Raw genomic sequence first — 20,000 nt, 5'->3', positions numbered from 1 at the left:
GTCAGTTAGTCTAACTAGCACCAGTCACTATAGTCTAACTAGCACCAGTCAGTTAGTCTAACTTGCGCCAGTCAGTTAGTCTAACTTGCGCCAGTCAGTTAGTCTAACTTGCGCCAGTCAGTTAGTCTAACTTGCGCCAGTCAGTTGGCCCCTGCTCCTCACCGGCCCCTGCTCCTCACCGGCCCCTGCTCCTCACCGGCCCCTGCTCCTCACCGGCCCCTGCTCCTCACCGGCCCCTGCTCCTCACCGGCCCCTGCTCCTCACCGGCCCCTGCTCCTCACCGGCCCCTTCTCCTCACCGGCCCCTGCTCCTCACCGGCCCCTGCTCCTCACCGGCCCCTGCTCCTCACCGGCCCCTGCTCCTCACCGGCCCCTGCTCCTCACCGGCCCCTGCTCCTCACCGGCCCCTGCTCCTCACCGGCCCCTGCTCCTCACCGGCCCCTGCTCCTCACCGGCCCCTGCTCCTCACCGGCCCCTTCTCCTCACCGGCCCCTGCTCCTCACCGGCCCCTGCTCCTCACCGGCCCCTGCTCCTCACCGGCCCCTGCTCCTCACCGGCCCCTGCTCCTCACCGGCCCTTCTCCTCACCGGCCCCTGCTCCTCACCGGCCCTGCTCCTCACCGGCCCCTGCTCCTCACCGGCCCCTGCTCCTCACCGGCCCCTGCTCCTCACCGGCCCCTGCTCCTCACCGGCCCCTGCTCCTCACCGGCCCCTGCTCCTCACCGGCCCCTGCACATAACGGTTTTTCTTTAGATATCCGTAATAATATCATAATATTATTTGAATAGTGAAATCATTTCAAATGCCCGTCCCTACGACACACACAGTCCCTCGGGTATCATGGTGTGTTTGGTGTGTTTGTGTCAGGACTCAGATGAGAATATAGCTTTTCATCATGACAAGCTGTCGTCTGTCTGCTATACTATACACACACACACACACACACACACACACACACACACACACTGTCAACAATGACACTGCACATTGACACACACTCAGGGAGGTAGGGTATTTTAGACCGTTTGATGTGGTATCCAGACTAGCCCCTGTAGAGGTGTGTGTGTGTGTGTGTGTGTGTGTGTGTGTGTGTGTGTGTGTGTGGTGTGTGTGTGTGTGTGTGTGTATGATGCATTGCAGATGGCTGGCTGTATCTGGGCTCTCTGTTCCCTCCCTGTGTTCTCCCGAAGAGATCTAGACTTCTAGCCATAGTAAAAGCATCTCAACCGTGGTTGTGTCAGATGCTTGGTATTCCTTCTGGTGTGAGACGTGTCAAAGAAATGTACTAATGAGATGGATATTAAACAAAGACAGTTTCAGGCTCGTCTATGAGCCAAATATCCCCTCCACTTTCCCCCCAAATTCGAACTATACGAGCACCTGCGAAATCTGAATTTGTCCAAATAAACAGTGAACAAAGAATCGGCGTACCGAAACAAAGTTCCTCGTTAGCTCCTCGTTAGCTCCTTGTTAGTTCCTCGTTAGCTCCTCGTTAGCTCCTTGTAGTTGTCTTATCCCACAGTCTGTGGACAGATGCTACTACCATTTAAAAAAAATGTGTAGCCTTATTTTTGTGATGTCTCCAATGCATAAAACAGTAACTTGGAAAAATACAATACATGAGCCTACAAAACACATTAATTAATGCATTAAAACACGGAGATATTCAATATAAGAAAAGAGAAACTGATAAGGAAGTTATTATAACCTCGTTGTCATGATTCGTTACTCATTTCTGTAGCTTCTCGCCCCCTAGTGTTGAGTCTCATTTCTGTAGCTTCTCGCCCCCTAGTGTTGAGTCTCATTTCTGTAGCTTCTCGCCCCCTAGTGTTGAGCGTCATTTCTGTAGCTTCTCGCCCCCTAGTGTTGAGACTCATTTCTGTAGCTTCTCGCCCCCTAGTGTTGAGCGTCATTTCTGTAGCTTCTCGCCCCCTAGTGTTGAGTCTCATTTCTGTAGCTTCTTGCCCCCTAGTGTTGAGTCTCATTTCTGTAGCTTCTCGCCCCCTAGTGTTGAGTCTCATTCCTAGAGCTTCTCGCCCCCTAGTGTTGAGTCTCATTCCTAGAGCTTCTCGCCCCCTAGTGTTGAGACTCATTTCTGTAGCTTCTCGCCCCCTAGTGTTGAGACTCATTTCTGTAGCTTCTCGCCTCCTAGTGTTGAGTCTCATTTCTGTAGCTTCTCGCCCCCTAGTGTTGAGTCTCATTTCTGTAGCTTCCATCACGTGGACTGGGATATGTTTCGTATTGTGTCAGACACAACATTGACGAATACGCTGATTCGGTGAGCAAGTTCATTTTAATGTGCGTTGAAGATGTCGTTCCATAGCAACGATTAAACATTCCCAAACCAGAAACCGTGGATTGATGGCAGCATTCGCGTGAAACTGAAAGCGCGAACCACTGCTTTAATCAGGGCAAGGTGTCTGGTAACATGACCGAATACAAACAGCGCAGCTATTCCCTCTGCAAGGCTATCAAACAAGCTAAGCGTCAGTATAGAGACAAAGTAGAATCTCAATTCAACGGCTCAGACACGAGGCATGTGGCAGGGTCTACAGTTAATCACGGATTACAGGAAGAAATCCAGCCCAGTCACGGACCAGGATGTCTTGCTCCCAGGCAGACTAAATAACTTTTTTGCCCGCTTTGAAGGACAATACAGTGCCACTGACACGGCCTGCAACGAAAACATGCGGTCTCTCCTTCACTGCAGCCGAGGTGAGTAAGACATTTAAACGTGTTAACCCTCGCAAGGCTGCAGGCCCAGACGGCATCCCCAGCCGCGCCCTCAGAGCATGCGGCAGACCAGCTGGCCGGTGTGTTCACGGACATATTCAATCAATCCCTATACCAGTCTGCTGTTCCCACATGCTTCAAGAGGGCCACCATTGTTCCTGTTCCCAAGAAAGCTAAGGTAACTGAGCTAAATGACTACCGCCCCGTAGCACTCACTTCTGTCATCATGAAGTGCTTTGAGAGACTAGTCAAGAACCATATCACCTCCACCCTACCTGACACCCTAGACCCACTCCAATGTGCTTACCGCCCAAATAGGTCCACAGACGATGCAATCTCAACCACACTGCACACTGCCCTAACCCATCTGGACAAGAGGAATACCTATGTGAGAATGCTTGTTCATCGACTACAGCTCGGCATTCAACACCATAGTACCTCCAAGCTCGTCATCAAGCTCGAGACCCTGGGTCTCGACCCCGCCCTGTGCAACTGGGTACTGGACTTCCTGACGGGCCCGCCCCCAGGTGGTGAAAGCTGTATCTATAGCCTGTATCTATAGCCTATGTAAAGCTGTATCTATAGCCTGGTTAATCTATAGCCTATGTAAAGCCTGTATCTATAGCCTGTATCTATAGCCTATGTAAAGCCTGTATCTATAGCCTGTATCTATAGCCTATGTTAACGCCTGTATCTATAGCCTGTATCTAAGCCTATGTAAAGCCTGTATCTATAGCCTATGTACTATAGCCTATCTATAGCCTGTATCTTAGCCTATGTAAGCCTGTATCATAGCCTATGTATAGCCTGTATCTATAGCCTATGTAAAGCCTGTATCTATAGCCTATGTAGCCTGTAAGCTGTATTCTATAGCCTAAGCTGATCAATAGCCTGTATCCTATAGGCCTGTATCTATAGCCTATGTAAAGCCTGTATCTATAGCCTGTATCTATAGCCTATGTAAAGCCTGTATCTATAGCCTGTATCTATAGCCTATGTAAAGCCTGTATCTATAGCCTGTATCTATAGCCTATGTAAAGCCTGTATCTATAGCCTGTATCTATAGCCTATGTAAAGCCTGTATCTATAGCCCATTGTATCTATAGCCTATGTAAAGCCTGTATCTATAGCCTATGTAAAGCCTGTATCTATAGCCTATGTAAAGCCTGTATCTATAGCCTATGTAAAAGCCGGTCATCTATAGCCTATGTAAAGCCTGTATCTATAGCCTATGTAAAGCCTGTATCTATAGCCTATGTAAAGCCTGTATCTATAGCCTATGTAAAGCCTGTATCTATAGCCTATGTAAAGCCTGTATCTATAGCCTATGTAAAGCCTGTATCTATAGCCTATGTAAAGCCTGTATCTATAGCCTATGTAAAGCCTGTATCTATAGCCCTATGTAAAGCCTGTATCTATAGCCTATGTAAAGCCTGTATCTATAGCCTATGTAAAGCCTGTATCTATAGCCTATGTAAAGCCTGTATCTATAGCCTATGTAAAGCCTGTATCTATAGCCTTGATCATAGCCTATGTATAGCCTGTATCTATAGCCTATGTAAAGCCTGTAATCTATAGCTATGTAAAGCCTGTATCTATAGCCTATGTAAAGCCTGTATCTATAGGCCTTGCTAAAGCCTGTATCTATAGCCTTGTAAAGCCTGTATCTATAGCCTATGTAAAGCCTGTATCTATAGCCTATGTAAAGCCTGTATCTATAGCCTTGTAAAGCCTGTACTATAGCCTATGTAAAGCCCTGTATCTTAGCCTATGTAAAGCCTGTATATCTATAGCCTATGTAAAGCCTGTATCTATAGCCGTATCTATAGCCTATGTAAAGCCTGTATCTATAGCCTATGTAAAGCCTGTATCATAGCCTATGTAAAGCCTGTATCTATAGCCTATTGTAAAGCCTGTATCTATAGCCTATGTAAAGCCTGTATCTATAGCCTATGTAAAGCCTGTCTCTTAGCCTATGTAAAGCCTGTATCATAGCCTAGGTAAAGCCTATCTATACCTATGTAAAGCCTGTATCTATAGCCTATGTATAGCCTGTATCTATAGCCTGTATCTATAGCCTATGTAAAGCCTGTATCTATAGCCTGTATCTATAGCCTATGTAAAGCCTGTATCTATAGCCTGTATCTATAGCCTATGTAAAGCCTGTATCTATAGCCTATGTAACAGCCTGTATCTATAGCCTATGTAAAGCCTGTATCTATAGCCTATGTTAAAGCCTGTATCTATAGCCTAGTAAAGCCTGTATCTATAGCCTACGCCTATCTATAGCCTATGTAAAGCCTGATCTATAGCCTGTATCTATAGCCATGTAATCTGTAGCTATAAAGCCTGTATCTATAGCCTATGTAAAGCCTGTATCTATAGCCTATGTAAAGCCTGTATCTATAGCCTATGTAAAGCCTGTATCTATAGCCTATGTAAAGCCTGTATCTATAGCCTTATCTATAAGCCTGTATCTATAGCCTATGTAAAGCCTGTATCTACTCTATGTAAAAGCCTGTATCTATAGCCTATGTAAGCCTGTATCTATAGCCTATGTAAAGCCTGTATCTATAGCCTATGTATAGCCTGTATCTATAGCCTATGTAAAGCCTGTATCTATAGCCTATGTATAGCCTGTATCTATAGCCTATGTAAAACCTGTATAGCCTATACAAGCCTGTATCTATAGCCTATGTAAAGCTGTATCTATAGCCTATGTAAAGCCTGTATCTATAGCCTATGTAAAGCCTGTATCTATTAGCCTATGTAAGGCCTGTATCTATAGCCTATGTAAAGCCTGTATCTATAGCCTATGTAAAGCCTGTATCTATAGCCTATGTAAAGCCTGTATCTATAGCCTGTATCTATAGCCTATGTATAGCCTGTATCTATAGCCTATGTATAGCCTGTATCTATAGCCTATGTATAGCCTGTATCTATAGCCTATGTAAAGCCTGTATCTATAGCCTATGTAAAGCCTGTATCTATAGCCTATGTAAAGCCTGTATCTATAGCCTATGTAAAGCCTGTATCTATAGCCTATGTAAAGCCTGTATCTATAGCCTATGTAAGCCTGTATCTATAGCCTATGTAAAGCCTGTATCTATAGCCTATGTAAAGCCTGTATCTATAGCCTGTATCTATAGCCTTGTAAAGCCTGTATCTATAGCCTATGTAAAGCCTGTATCTATAGCCTATGTAAAGCCTGTATCTATAGCCTATGTAAAGCCTGTATCTATAGCCTATGTAAAGCCTGTATCTATAGCCTATGTATAGCCTGTATCTATAGCCTATGTAAAGCCTGTATCTATAGCCTATGTAAAGCCTGTATCTATAGCCTGTATCTATAGCCTATGTAAAGCCTGTATCTATAGCCTATGTAAAGCCTGTATCTATAGCCTATGTAAAGCCTGTATCTATAGCCTATGTAAAGCCTGTATCTATAGCCTATGTAAAGTCTGTATCTATAGCCTATGTAAAGCCTGTATCTATAGCCTGTATCTATAGCCTATGTAAAGCCTGTATCTATAGCCTATGTAAAGCCTGTATCTATAGCCTATGTAAAGCCTGTATCTATAGCCTATGTAAAGCCTGTATCTATAGCCTGTATCTATAGCCTATGTAAAGCCTGTATCTATAGCCTATGTAAAGCCTGTATCTATAGCCTATGTAAAGCCTGTATCTATAGCCTATGTAAAGCCTGTATCTATAGCCTATGTAAAGCCTGTATCTATAGCCTATGTAAAGCCTGTATCTATAGCCTGTATCTATAGCCTATGTAAAGCCTGTATCTATAGCCTATGTAAAGCCTGTATCTATAGCCTGTATCTATAGCCTGTATCTATAGCCTATGTAAAGCCTGTATCTATAGCCTGTATCTATAGCCTGTATCTATAGCCTATGTAAAGCCTGTATCTATAGCCTGTATCTATAGCCTATGTAAAGCCTGTATCTATAGCCTATGTAAAGCCTGTATCTATAGCCTGTATCTATAGCCTGTATCTATAGCCTATGTAAAGCCTGTATCTATAGCCTGTATCTATAGCCTATGTAAAGCCTGTATCTATAGCCTATGTAAAGCCTGTATCTATAGCCTGTATCAATAGCCTGTATCTATAGCCTGTATCTATAGCCTATGTAAAGCCTGTATCTATAGCCTATGTAAAGCCTGTATCTATAGCCTATGTAAAGTGCCTTTGCCTTCTATAGCCTGTACTCTATGCCTATGTAAGCCTGTATTATAGCCTGTCTCTTAGCCTATGCTAAGCCTGTATCTATAGCCTATGTAAAGCCTGTATCATAGCATATGTAAAGCCTGTCTATGCCTGTATCTAAGCCTATGTAAAGCTGTATCTATAGCCTGTATCTATAGCCTGTATCTATAGCCTATGTAAAGCCTGTATCTATAGCCTGTATCTATAGCCTATGTAAAGCCTGTATCTATAGCCTGTATCTATAGCCTGTATCTATAGCCTATGTAAAGCCTGTATCTATAGCCTGTATCTATAGCCTATGTAAAGCCTGTATCTATAGCCTGTATGTATAGCCTGTATCTATAGCCTATGTAAAGCCTGTATCTATAGCCTATGTAAAGCCTGTATCTATAGCCTATGTAAAGCCTGTATCTATAGCCTATGTAAAGCCTGTATCTATAGCCTATGTAAAGCCTGTATCTATAGCCTATGTAAAGCCTGTATCTATAGCCTATGTAAAGCCTGTATCTATAGCCTATGTAAAGCCTGTATCTATAGCCTATGTAAAGCCTGTATCTAGCTATGTACAAGCCTGATCTATAGCCTATGTAAAGCCTGTATCTATAGCCATGTAAAGCCTGTAATCTATAGCCTGGTATCTATAGCCTATGTAAAGCCTGTATCTATAGCCTATGTAAAGCCTGTATCTATAGCCTATGTAAAGCCTGTATCATATAGCCTATGTAAAGCCTGTATCTATAGCCTATGTAAAGCCTGTATCTATAGCCTATGTAAAGCCTGTATCTATAGTGTTCAGAAAAGCTGATTGACCAATAAGGGTGTCAATGTTCTGAAATATGTCATTCTAATCAATCATGAATGAATGAAAGCCATCAAATCCCTTTATGGGCCATCAGTGGGACAGTAGTCTAGTCACCCAGTCTATGACAGGTAACTAGTAATGGAACCACTGCTTTATCAATGTTCATATTGATATTTAAGGCTACGCTGTGAAAACAGGTTTCATGTGCAGATAAATCCAAAAATGATGTACGCAAAATCAAATGCTTCTAATTGAAATTGTCATCTAACTTGTGTGGTGTTAAATATGCACAGGTTAATAGGGGTCTTGTCTGTCTCTCTCTGTCTCTGTCTGTCTCTGTCTGTCTGTCTCTCTCTCTCTCTCTCTCTCTCTCTCTCTCTCTCTCTCTCTCTCTCTCTCTCTCCCCCTCCCTCCCTCCCTCCCTCCCTCCCTCCCTCCCTCCCTCCCTCTCTTTCTTTCTCTCTCTCTCTCTCTCTCTCTCTCTCTCTCCCTCCCTCTCTTCTCTCTTCTCTCGCCCTTTCTCTCTTCTCTCGCCCTTTCTCTCTTCCCTCTCCATTTCCCTCTCGCTCTTGTTCTTCCCTTTCTCTTTCTCCTCCCTGTCTCATTCTCTCTCTCTCTCTCTCTCTCCCTCCAGTTCTCTCACTGTATGAGTACTTCTCACTGTTGGTGCCTTAAAAGGCTTTCATCTCTGCACAGTGAAAAATGTGATGTGTGTTTATGTGTGTCGTGATATGTTGTCTCGTGTTCTCTCTTAACTAATTAAAAACGTAGTGCCCATATGGGAACTCCTTGTTTGACTCAGGGTTGCTAAAATACAAGAGAGAGAATGATTCTTACCCCTTCTTCTCTCTTTGACTCCTTCCCTCTCTCCCTCCTTCCCTGCTCACACTGTGTGTGTGTGTGTGTGTGTGTGTGTGTGTGTGTGTGTGTGTGTGTGTGTGTGTGTGTGGTGTGTGTGTGTGTGTGTGTGTGTGGTAGCCTGTTTTCTCCTGTGTGTATATAGACTCTCATTACTCTGTCAGTCTGAGTGTATTCAGTTTCTCTCTACTCAGTCACACCTGTGTGTGTGTGTGCGTGCGCGCACGTGTGTGCGTGCGCGCACGTGTGTGCGTGCGTGTGTGCGTTTTAGCCCCGTTGTTGTTCCTGGTTTTCCGTAAAAGGGTATTTGTCTCTTTATACAGTTCTTGTCAAAAATGGGCACTATACAGTACCAGTCAAAAGTTCCAACACACCTTCTCATTCAAGGGTTTGTCTTTCTACATTGTAGAACATAGTAAAAATAAAGAAAACCACCTGAATGACTAGATGTGTCCAATCTTTTGACTGGTACTGTATATTGCCCATTTTTGGGGGGACCTGCAATGCTGCAGAAATGTGTTTGATACCCTTCCCCAGATCTGTGCCTCGACACAATCCTGTCTCTGAGCTCTTAAGGACAATTCTTTCAACCTCATGGCTTGGTTTTTACTCTGACATGCACAGTCAACCGTGGGACCTTATATAGACAGGTGTGCGCCTTTCCATATCATGTCCAATCATATTGAGTTTACCACAGGTGGACTCCAATCAAGTTGTACAAACATCTCAAAGATGATCAATGGAAACAGGATGCACCTGAGCTCAATTTCGCGACTCATAGCAAAAGGTTTGACTGGAGGCCTGATGCATGTAAATAATAATAATAAATAATAATAATAATAATAATAATAATAATAATAATAAATAATAATAATAATAATAATAATAATAAATAATATATAAATAAATAATAATAATAATAAATAATATATAAATAAATAATAATAATAATAATAATAATAATAATAATAAATAATATATAAATAAATAATAATAATAATAATAATAATAATAATAATAATAAATAATATATAAATAAATAATAATAATAATAATAATAATAATAATAAATAATATATAAATAAATAATAATAATAATAATTCATGTAAATAAATAAGCTTTTTTTCTGTTTTTTTTATTGTTAATAAATTACAACCACTTTTAATCCATTTTAGTATAATGCTGTAAACAAAAACAAAACGTAGAAAAAGTCCAGAGGGCTAACTACATTATGTATATTTTGTATTTATCAAGTGGTTGTCATGGATACTATTTCAACATATACACTGATCTACAGTGTAAACGCACCATGTTTCATCAAATCAAAGATCACAGAAATGTTTAAAAAAAAAAGCTTCTTTTTTTTCTCTAAAATGATGTGCACATAAATTTGTTTCCATCCCTGTTAGTTCCCCTTTGACAAGATAATCCATCCCCCTGACAGGTGTGGCATATCAAGAAGCTTACACAGGTGCACCTTGTGCTGGGTACAATAAAAGTCCACTCTAAAATGTGCATTTGTTTTGCACAACACAATGCCACCAATGTCTCCAGTTTTAAGGGAGCGTGCAATTGGCATGGTGACTGCAGGAATGTCCACCAGGGCTGTTGCCAGAGAATTTAATATTCATTTCTCTAACATAAGCCGCCTCCAACGTCATTGTTGAGAATTTGTCAGTACATCCAACCGGCCTCACAACCACAGATCATGTGTATGGCGTCGTGTGAGCGAGCGGTTTGCTAATGTCAACGTTGTGAACAGAGTGGTGTTGGTGGGATTATGGTATGGGCAGGCATAAGTTTAGGACAACGGACACAATTGCATTTTATCAATGGCAATTTTAATGCACAGAAATACCATGATGAGATCTTGAGGTATGTTGTGAGGTCAATTTATTTTAAGGTCTCTGTGAGCAACAGAGGCATATTCCCAGTCATGTGAAATCCATAGATTAGGACCTAATGAATGTATTTATATTCACTGATTTTCTCATATAAACTGTACCTCTTAAAAATCGTAACAATTTCCGATTTCAATTTGTCAGTATAATATTTAATCTCTTTTCTCTCCCTATTTCCTTCCCCCTCTCTCTCTCTCACGCGCTATTTCCCTCTCTTTCTCTCCCTCTCTCCGTCCTTCCTTCCCTCTCTCTCACGCGCTATTTCTCTCTCTTTCTCTCCCTCTCTCCATCCTTCCTTCCTTCCCTCTCTCGCTATTTCTCTCCCTCTCCCTTCCTCCTTGTCTCTTTACCTCTTTCCCTCCCTCTCTTCATTCTTCCCTCCATCTCTCTCTCTCTCTCTCTCTCTCTCTCCTCTCTCTCTCTCTCCCCCCCCCCAGGGTTGGAGTGGCGACCCCTCGTGGCATGGCCAGAGGCTGCTGTGTACGTCAGCCACTCCAGAGGGTGAGTGTTTTATAAACAGTCTGGTTAATGTGGTTTGGTGCTGACAGCTGAGTCGTAATATATTTTTCAGCCAGCAAGAGGTGTCATTGTGGAACAGTAGACTTTGAGTTGGTGCTCAGTTTGACTGGGGTAGAGCGTCAGGCCTCCAGTCAAAGGTAGAGGGGTACAGCATCAGGCCTCCAGTCGAAGGTAGAGGGGTAGAGCATCAGGCCTCCAGTCAAAGGTAGAGGGGTAGAGCGTCAGGCCTCCAGTCAAAGGTAGAGGGGTACAGCATCAGGCCTCCAGTCGAAGGTAGAGGGGTACAGCATCAGGCCTCCAGTCAAAGGTAGAGGGGTAGAGCATCAGGCCTCCAGTCAAAGGTAGAGGGGTAGAGCGTCAGGCCTCCAGTCGAAGGTAGAGGTGTACAGCATCAGGCCTCCAGTCAAAGGTAGAGGGGTAGAGGGGTACAGCATCAGGCCTCCAGTCAAAGGTAGAGGGGTAGAGCGTCAGGCCTCCAGTCAAGGGTAGAGGGGTAGAGCATCAGGCCTCCAGTCAAAGGTAGAGGGGTAGAGGGGTACCACATCAGGCCTCCAGTCAAAGGTAGAGGGGTAGAGCGTCAGGCCTCCAGTCAAGGGTAGAGGGGTAGAGCATCAGGCCTCCAGTCAAAGGTAGAGGGGTACAGCATCAGGCCTCCAGTCAAAGGTAGAGGGGTAGAGGGGTACAGCATCAGGCCTCCAGTCAAAGGTAGAGGGGTACAGCATCAGGCCTCCAGTCAAAGGTAGAGGGGTAGAGCGTCAGGCCTCCAGTCAACGGTAGAGGGGTTCAGCATCAGGCCTCCAGTCAAAGGTAGAGGGGTAGAGCATCAGGCCTCCAGTCAAAGGTAGAGGGGTAGAGGGGTACAGCATCAGGCCTCCAGTCAAAGGTAGAGGGGTAGAGGGGTACAGCATCAGGCCTCCAGTCAAAGGTAGAGGGGTAGAGCGTCAGGCCTCCAGTCAAAGGTAGAGAGGTAGAGCATCAGGCCTCCAGTCAAAGGTAGAGCAGTACAGCATCAGGCCTCCAGTCAAAGGTAGAGGGGTAGAGGGGTAGAGCGTCAGGCCTCCAGTCAAAGATAGAGGGTAGAGCATCAGGCCTCCAGTCGAAGGTAGAGGGGTACAGCATCAGGCCTCCAGTCAAAGGTAGAGGGGTAGAGCGTCAGGCCTCCAGTCAAAGATACAGGGGTAGAGGGGTAGAGCGTCAGGCCTCCAGTCAAGGGTAGAGGGGTACAGCATCAGGCCTCCAGTCGAAGGTAGAGGGGTACAGCATCAGGCCTCCAGTCGAAGGTAGAGGGGTACAGCATCAGGCCTCCAGTCGAAGGTAGAGGGGTAGAGCATCAGGCCTCCAGTCAAAGGTAGAGGGGTAGAGCATCAGGCCTCCAGTCGAAGGTAGAGGGGTACAGCATCAGGCCTCCAGTCGAAGGTAGAGGGGTACAGCATCAGGCCTCCAGTCAAACGTAGAGGGGTACAGCATCAGGCCTCCAGTCGAAGGTAGAGGGGTAGAGCATCAAGCCTCCAGTCAAAGGTAGAGGGGTAGAGCATCAGGCCTCCAGTCAAAGGTAGAGGGGTAGAGGGGTACAGCATCAGGCCTCCAGTCGAAGGTAGAGGGGTAGAGCATCAGGCCTCCAGTCAAAGGTAGAGGGGTAGAGCGTCAGGCCTCCAGTCGAAGGTAGAGGGGTAGAGGGGTACAGCATCAGGCCTCCAGTCAAAGGTAGAGGGGTAGAGCGTCAGGCCTCCAGTCAAAGATACAGGGGTAGAGGGGTAGAGCGTCAGGCCTCCAGTCAAGGGTAGAGGGGTACAGCATCAGGCCTCCAGTCGAAGGTAGAGGGGTACAGCATCAGGCCTCCAGTCGAAGGTAGAGGGGTACAGCATCAGGCCTCCAGTCGAAGGTAGAGGGGTAGAGCATCAGGCCTCCAGTCAAAGGTAGAGGGGTAGAGCATCAGGCCTCCAGTCGAAGGTAGAGGGGTAGAGGGGTACAGCATCAGGCCTCCAGTCAAAGGTAGAGGGGTACAGCATCAGGCCTCCAGTCGAAGGTAGAGGGGTACAGCATCAGGCCTCCAGTCGAAGGTAGAGGGGTACAGCATCAGTCCTCCAGTCGAATGTAGAGGGGTAGAGCATCAGGCCTCCAGTCAAAGGTAGAGGGGTAGAGCATCAGGCCTCCAGTCGAAGGTAGAGGGGTACAGCATCAGGCCTCCAGTCGAAGGTAGAGGGGTACAGCATCAGGCCTCCAGTCAAACGTAGAGGGGTACAGCATCAGGCCTCCAGTCGAAGGTAGAGGGGTACAGCATCAGGCCTCCAGTCGAAGGTAGAGGGGTAGAGCATCAGGCCTCCAGTCAAAGGTAGAGGGGTAGAGCATCAGGCCTCCAGTCGAAGGTAGAGGGGTACAGCATCAGGCCTCCAGTCGAAGGTAGAGGGGTACAGCATCAGGCCTCCAGTCAAACGTAGAGGGGTACAGCATCAGGCCTCCAGTCGAAGGTAGAGGGGTAGAGCATCAAGCCTCCAGTCAAAGGTAGAGGGGTAGAGCATCAGGCCTCCGGTCAAAGGTAGAGGGGTAGAGGGGTACAGCATCAGGCCTCCAGTCGAAGGTAGAGGGGTAGAGCATCAGGCCTCCAGTCAAAGGTAGAGGGGTAGAGCGTCAGGCCTCCAGTCGAAGGTAGAGGGGTAGAGGGGTACAGCATCAGGCCTCCAGTCAAAGGTAGAGGGGTACAGCATCAGGCCTCCAGTCGAAGGTAGAGGGGTACAGCATCAGGCCTCCAGTCGAAGGTAGAGTGGTACAGCATCAGTCCTCCAGTCGAATGTAGAGGGGTAGAGCATCAGGCCTCCAGTCAAAGGTAGAGGGGTAGAGCATCAGGCCTCCAGTCGAAGGTAGAGGGGTACAGCATCAGGCCTCCAGTCGAAGGTAGAGGGGTACAGCATCAGGCCTCCAGTCAAACGTAGAGGGGTACAGCATCAGGCCTCCAGTCGAAGGTAGAGGGGTAGAGCATCAAGCCTCCAGTCAAAGGTAGAGGGGTAGAGCATCAGGCCTCCAGTCGAAGGTAGAGGGGTAGAGGGGTACAGCATCAGGCCTCCAGTCGAAGGTAGAGGGGTAGAGCATCAGGCCTCCAGTCAAAGGTAGAGGGGTAGAGCGTCAGGCCTCCAGTCGAAGGTAGAGGGGTAGAGCGGTACAGCATCAGGCCTCCAGTCAAAGGTAGAGGGGTACAGCATCAGGCCTCCAGTCGAAGGTAGAGGGGTACAGCATCAGGCCTCCAGTCAAAGGTAGAGGGGTAGAGCATCAGGCCTCCAGTCAAAGGTAGAGGGGTACAGCATCAGGCCTCGAGTCAAAGGTAGAGGGGTACAGCATCAGGCCTCCAGTCAAAGGTAGAGGGGTAGAGGGGTAGAGCGTCAGGCCTCCAGTCGAAGGTAGAGGTGTACAGCATCAGGCCTCCAGTCAAAGGTAGAGGGGTACAGCATCAGGCCTCCAGTCAAAGGTAGAGGGGTACAGCATCAGGCCTCCAGTCAAAGGTAGAGGGGTAGAGCGTCAGGCTTCCAGTCGAAGGTAGAGGGTACAGCATCAGGCCTCCAGTCAAAGATAGCGGGGTAGAGCATCAGGCCTCCAGTCAAAGGTAGAGGGGTAGAGGGGTACAGCATCAGGCCTCCAGTCAAAGGTAGAGGGGTAGAGGGGTACAGCATCAGGCCTCCAGTCAAAGGTAGAGGGGTAGAGGGGTACAGCATCAGGCCTCCAGTCAAAGGTAGAGGGGTAGAGCGTCAGGCCTCCAGTCAAAGGTAGAGGGGTACAGCATCAGGCCTACAGTCAAAGGTAGAGGGGTACAGCATCAGGCCTCCAGTCAAAGGTAGAGGGGTAGAGCATCAGGCCTCCAGTCGAAGGTAGAGGGGTAGAGCATCAGGCCTCCAGTCGAAGGTAGAGGGGTAGAGCATCAGGCCTCCAGTCAAAGGTAGAGGGGTACAGCATCAGGCCTCCAGTCAAAGGTAGAGGGGTAGAGCATCAGGCCTCCAGTCGAAGGTAGAGGGGTAGAGCGTCAGGCCTCCAGTCAAAGATAGAGGGGTAGAGGGGTAGAGCATCAGGCCTCCAGTCGAAGGTAGAGGGGTAGAGCATCAGGCCTCCAGTCAAAAGTAGAGGGGTAGAGCGTCAGGCCTCCAGTCAAGAGCGTCAGGCCTCCAGTCAAGAGCGTCAGGCCTCCAGTCAAGAGCGTCAGGCCTCCAGTCAAAAGTAGAGGGGTAGAGTGTCAGGCCTCCAGTCGAAGGTAGAGGGGTACATCATCAGGCCTCCAGTCAAAGGTAGAGGGGTACAGCATCAGGCCTCCAGTCACAGGTAGAGGGGTAGAGCATCAGGCCTCCAGTCAAGAGTGTCAGGCCTCCAGTCAAAAGTAGAGGGGTACAGCATCAGGCCTCCAGTCAAAGGTAGAGGGGTACAGCATCAGGCCTCCAGTCAAAGGTAGAGGGGTACAGCATCAGGCCTCCAGTCAAAGGTAGAGGGGTACAGCATCAGGCCTCCAGTCAAAGGTAGAGGGGTACAGCATCAGGCCTCCAAACTAGTTTGGAGCTAACAGCATAGTAGTCTCTCTCTCAGCCATCAGACAGCAGTCATTGTGAAGGAGAAGCTGGCATCTGTTTTGTGGATAACTGACAGGGTTGGGAGAGAGGTAGAGAGGGAGGGAGAGAAGGAGGTAGGGAGGGAGGGAGAGAGTATAGCAGTGAGAATTGAATGTTGATTGCGGTCAGAGCTGAAGTGGATTTTAATAGCTTAGCCATTATAGCACCATGAAAGGGAAGTACAGACAGGGAGACAGGCACATTCCAGCAGGGAGAGCCACATGCAAACAAGCGAGAACTCGTACCACCACATACTAAGGGACTCATAATACCTCATACTAAGGGACTCATACCACCTCCTACTAGGGACTCATACCACCTCATACTAAGGGACTCATACCACCTCATACTAAGGGACTCATACCACCTCATACTAGGGACGCATACCACCTCATACTAGGGACTCATACCACCTCATACTAGGGACTCATACCACCACATACTAAGGGACTCATTCCACCTCCTACTAGGGACTCATACCACCTCATACTAGGGACTCATACCACCTAATACTATGGACTCATACCACCTCATACTAAGGGACTCATTCCACCTCATACTAGGGACGCATACCACCTCATACTAGGGACTCATACCACCTCATACTAAGGGACTCATTCCACCTCATACTAGGAACTCATACCACCTCATACTAGGTCCTCATACCACCTCATACTAAGGGACTCATAATACCTCATACTAAGGGACTCATTCCACCTCATACTAATGGACTCATACCACCTCATACTAGTGGACTCATACCACCTCATACTAAGGGACTCATACCACCTCGTACTAATGGACTCATACCACCTCATACTAAGGGACTCATACCACCTCATACTAAGGGACTCATACCACCTCATACTAAGGGACTTATTCCACCTCATACTAAGGGACTCATACTAGAGACTCATACCACATCATACTAAGGGACTCATACTAGAGACTCATACCACCTCATACTAAGGGACTCATACTAAGGGACTCATACTAGAGACTCATACCACCTCATACTAAGGGACTCATACTAGAGACTCATACCACCTCATACTAAGGGACTCATACTAGAGACTCATACCACCTCTTACTAAGGGACTCATACCACCTCATACTAAGTGACTCATACTAGGGACTTATACCACTTCATACAAGGGACTCATACTAGGGACTCATACCACCTCATACTAAGGGACTCATTCCACCTCATACTAGGGATGCATACCACCTCATACTAGGGACTCATACCACCTCATACTAAGGGACTCATTCCACCTCATACTAGGGACTCATACCACCTCATACTAAGGGACTCATTCCACCTCATACTAAGGGACTCATACCACCTCATACTAAGGGACTCATTCCACCTCATACTAAGGGACTCACACCACCTCATACTAAGGGACTCATTCCACCTCATACTAAGGGACTCATACCACCTCATACTAAGGGACTCATTCCACCTCATACTAGGGACTCATACCACCTCATACTAAGGGACTCATACTAGGGACTAGTACCACCTCATACTAAGGGACTGACACCACCTCATACTAAGGGACTGATACCACCTCATACTAAGGGACTGATACCACATCATACTAAGGGACTGATACCACCTCATACCCATGGACTGATACCACCTCATACTAAGGGGCTGATACCACCTCATACTAGGGACTAGTACGAGGGACTGACACCACCTCATACTAAGGGACTCAGTAGCTAGGAGAGGAGTACAGTATTTAGGAGAGGAGGGAGGAGGAGTACAGTATTTAGGAGAGGAGGGAGGAGGAGTACAGTAGCTAGGAGAGGAGGGAGGAGGAGTACAGTAGCTAGGAGAGGAGGGAGGAGGAGTACAGTAGCTAGGAGAGGAGGGAGGAGGAGTACAGTAGCTAGGAGAGGAGGGAGGAGGAGTACAGTAGCTAGGAGAGGAGGGAGGAGGAGTACAGTAGCTAGGAGAGGAGGGAGGAGGAGTACAGTAGCTAGGAGAGGAGGGAGGAGGAGTACAGTAGCTAGGAGAGGAGGGAGGAGGAGTACAGTATTTAGGAGAGGAGGGAGGAGGAGTACAGTAGCTAGGAGAGGAGGGAGGCGGAGTACAGTAGCTAGGTGAGGAGGGAGGAGGAGTACAGTAGCTAGGAGAGGAGGGAGGAGGAGTACAGTAGCTAGGAGAGGAGGGAGGAGGAGTACAGTAGCTAGGAGAGGAGGGAGGAGGAGTACAGTAGCTAGGAGAGGAGGGAGGAGGAGTACAGTAGCTAGGAGAGGAGGGAGGAGGAGTACAGTAGCTAGGAGAGGAGGGAGGAGGAGTACAGTAGCTAGGAGAGGAGGGAGGAGGAGTACAGTAGCTAGGAGAGGAGGGAGGAGGAGTACAGTAGCTAGGAGAGGAGGGAGGAGGAGTACAGTAGCTAGGAGAGGAGGGAGGAGGAGTACAGTAGCTAGGAGAGGAGGGAGGAGGAGTACAGTAGCTAGGAGAGGATGGTTTAGTGTTGTCTGGTTTAGTGTTGTCTTGTTTAGTGTTGTCTGGTCGAGTGTTGTCTGGTCGTGTGTTGTCTGGTTTAGTGTTGTCTGGTTTAGTGTTGTCTGGTTTAGTGTTGTCTGGTCGAGTGTTGTCTGGTCGTGTGTTGTCTGGTTTAGTGTTGTCCTGGTTTAGTGTTGTCTGGTTTAGTGTTGTCTGGTTTAGTGTGTCCGGTTTAGTGTGTCTGGTTAGTGTTGTGGTCTGGTTTAGTGTTGTCTTGTTTAGTGTTGTCTGGTTTAGTGTTGTCTTGTTTAGTGTTGTCTTGTTTAGTGTTGTCTGGTCGAGTGTTGTCTGGTCGAGTGTTGTCTGGTCGAGTGTTGTCTGGTCGAGTGTTGTCTGGTTTAGTGTTGTCCGGTTTAGTGTTGTCTGGTTTAGTGTGTCTGGTCTCATGTTGTCTGGTTTAGTGTTGTCTGGTTTAGTGTTGTCTGGTTTAGTGTTGTCTGGTCTCGTGTTGTCTGGTCTCATGTTGTCTGGTTTAGTGTTGTCTGGTTTAGTGTTTTCTGGTTTAGTGTTGTCTGGTTTAATGTCTGGTTTAATGTCCAGGTTAGTGTTGTCTGGTTTAGTATGTCTGCTTTAATGTTTCCTGGTTTAGTGTTGTCTGGTCTCATGTTGTCTGGTTTAATGTTGTCTGGTTTAGTGTTGTCTGGTTTAGTGTTGTCTGGTTTAGTGTTGTCTGGTTTAGTGTTGTCTGGGTTAGTGTTGTCTGGGTAGTGTTGTCTGGGTTAGTGTTGTCCGGTTTAGTGTTGTCTGGTTTAGTGTTGTCTGGTTTTAATGTCCGGTTTAGTGTTGTCTGGTTTAGTGTTGTCCGGTTTAGTGTTGTCTGGTTTAGTGTTGTCTGGTTTAGTGTTGTCTGGTTTAGTGTTGTCTGGTTTAATGTCCGGTTTAGTGTTGTCCGGTTAGTGTTGTCTGGTTTAGTGTTGTCTGGTTTAGTGTTGTCTGGTCTCATGTTGTCTGGTTTAGTGTTGTCTGGTTTAGTGTAGTCTGGTTTAGTGTTGTCTGGTTTAGTGTTGTCCGGTTTAGTGTTGTCCGGTTTAGTGTTGTCTGGTTTAGTGTTGTCTGGTTTAGTGTTGTCTGGTTTAGTGTTGTCTGGTTTAATGTCCGGTTTAGTGTTGTCCGGTTTAGTGTTGTCTGGTTTAGTGTTGTCTGGTTTAGTGTTGTCTGGTTTAGTGTTGTCTGGTCTCATGTTGTCTGGTTTAGTGTTGTCTGGTTTAGTGTTGTCTGGTTAGTGTTGTCTGGTTTAATGTCCGGTTAGTGTTGTCTGGTTTAGTGTTGTCTGGTTTAATGTCCGGGTTAGTGTTGTCTGGTTTAGTGTTGTCTGATTTAATGTCTGGTTTAATGTCCGGGTTAGTGTTGTCTGGTTTAGTGTTGTCTGATTTAATGTCTGGTTTAATGTCCGGGTTAGTGTTGTCTGGTTTAGTGTTGTCTGATTTAATGTCTGGTTTAATGTCCGGGTTAGTGTTGTCTGGTTTAGTGTTGTCTGATTTAATGTCTTGTTTAATGTCCGGGTTAGTGTCGTCTCGTTTAGTGTCTGGTTTAATATTGTCACACACCTTGTTTTGTCTGGCTGTGGTTTCTCATGATGTGGGTTGAGTTTGATGAACATGTTTTTATTGACAGTGTTGTTGTGTATGTTCTCTCAGAGGTGACGGTGGTGTACCAGAATGGACTGCCGGTGATCTCAGTCAGTTTGCCGTCCCGGCGAGAGCGATGCCAGTTCACTCTGAAGCCACTCAGTGACTGTGTTGGGGTGTTTCTCACACAGCTGCAGACAGAGGACAGGGGCATCGACCGAGTGGCCATCTACTCTACAGGTAGGGATGAGTACACACTATGTAACAGCTAGTTAACCCTCTCTCTCTCTCTGTCTCTC

General features: G+C 46.7%; 1 protein-coding gene across 1 annotated transcript in view; it reads left to right on the top strand.

Moving 5' to 3' along the window:
• LOC116362711 (calcium uniporter protein, mitochondrial) overlaps positions 1-20,000 on the top strand; it is a 70,341-nt gene that overhangs the window by 37,406 nt on the left and 12,935 nt on the right. Inside the window, exons 3-4 of the mRNA XM_031816829.1 lie at positions 10,948-11,011; positions 19,771-19,941. Coding sequence (XP_031672689.1) covers positions 10,948-11,011; positions 19,771-19,941 — 235 coding nt within the window. The remainder of the gene's footprint in view (positions 1-10,947; positions 11,012-19,770; positions 19,942-20,000) is intronic.

Source organism: Oncorhynchus kisutch, unplaced genomic scaffold (assembly GCF_002021735.2).
Source record: "Oncorhynchus kisutch isolate 150728-3 unplaced genomic scaffold, Okis_V2 scaffold878, whole genome shotgun sequence".
Taxonomy (NCBI): Eukaryota; Metazoa; Chordata; class Actinopteri; order Salmoniformes; family Salmonidae; genus Oncorhynchus; species Oncorhynchus kisutch.
This window is presented reverse-complemented; position numbering and strand designations above follow the sequence as displayed.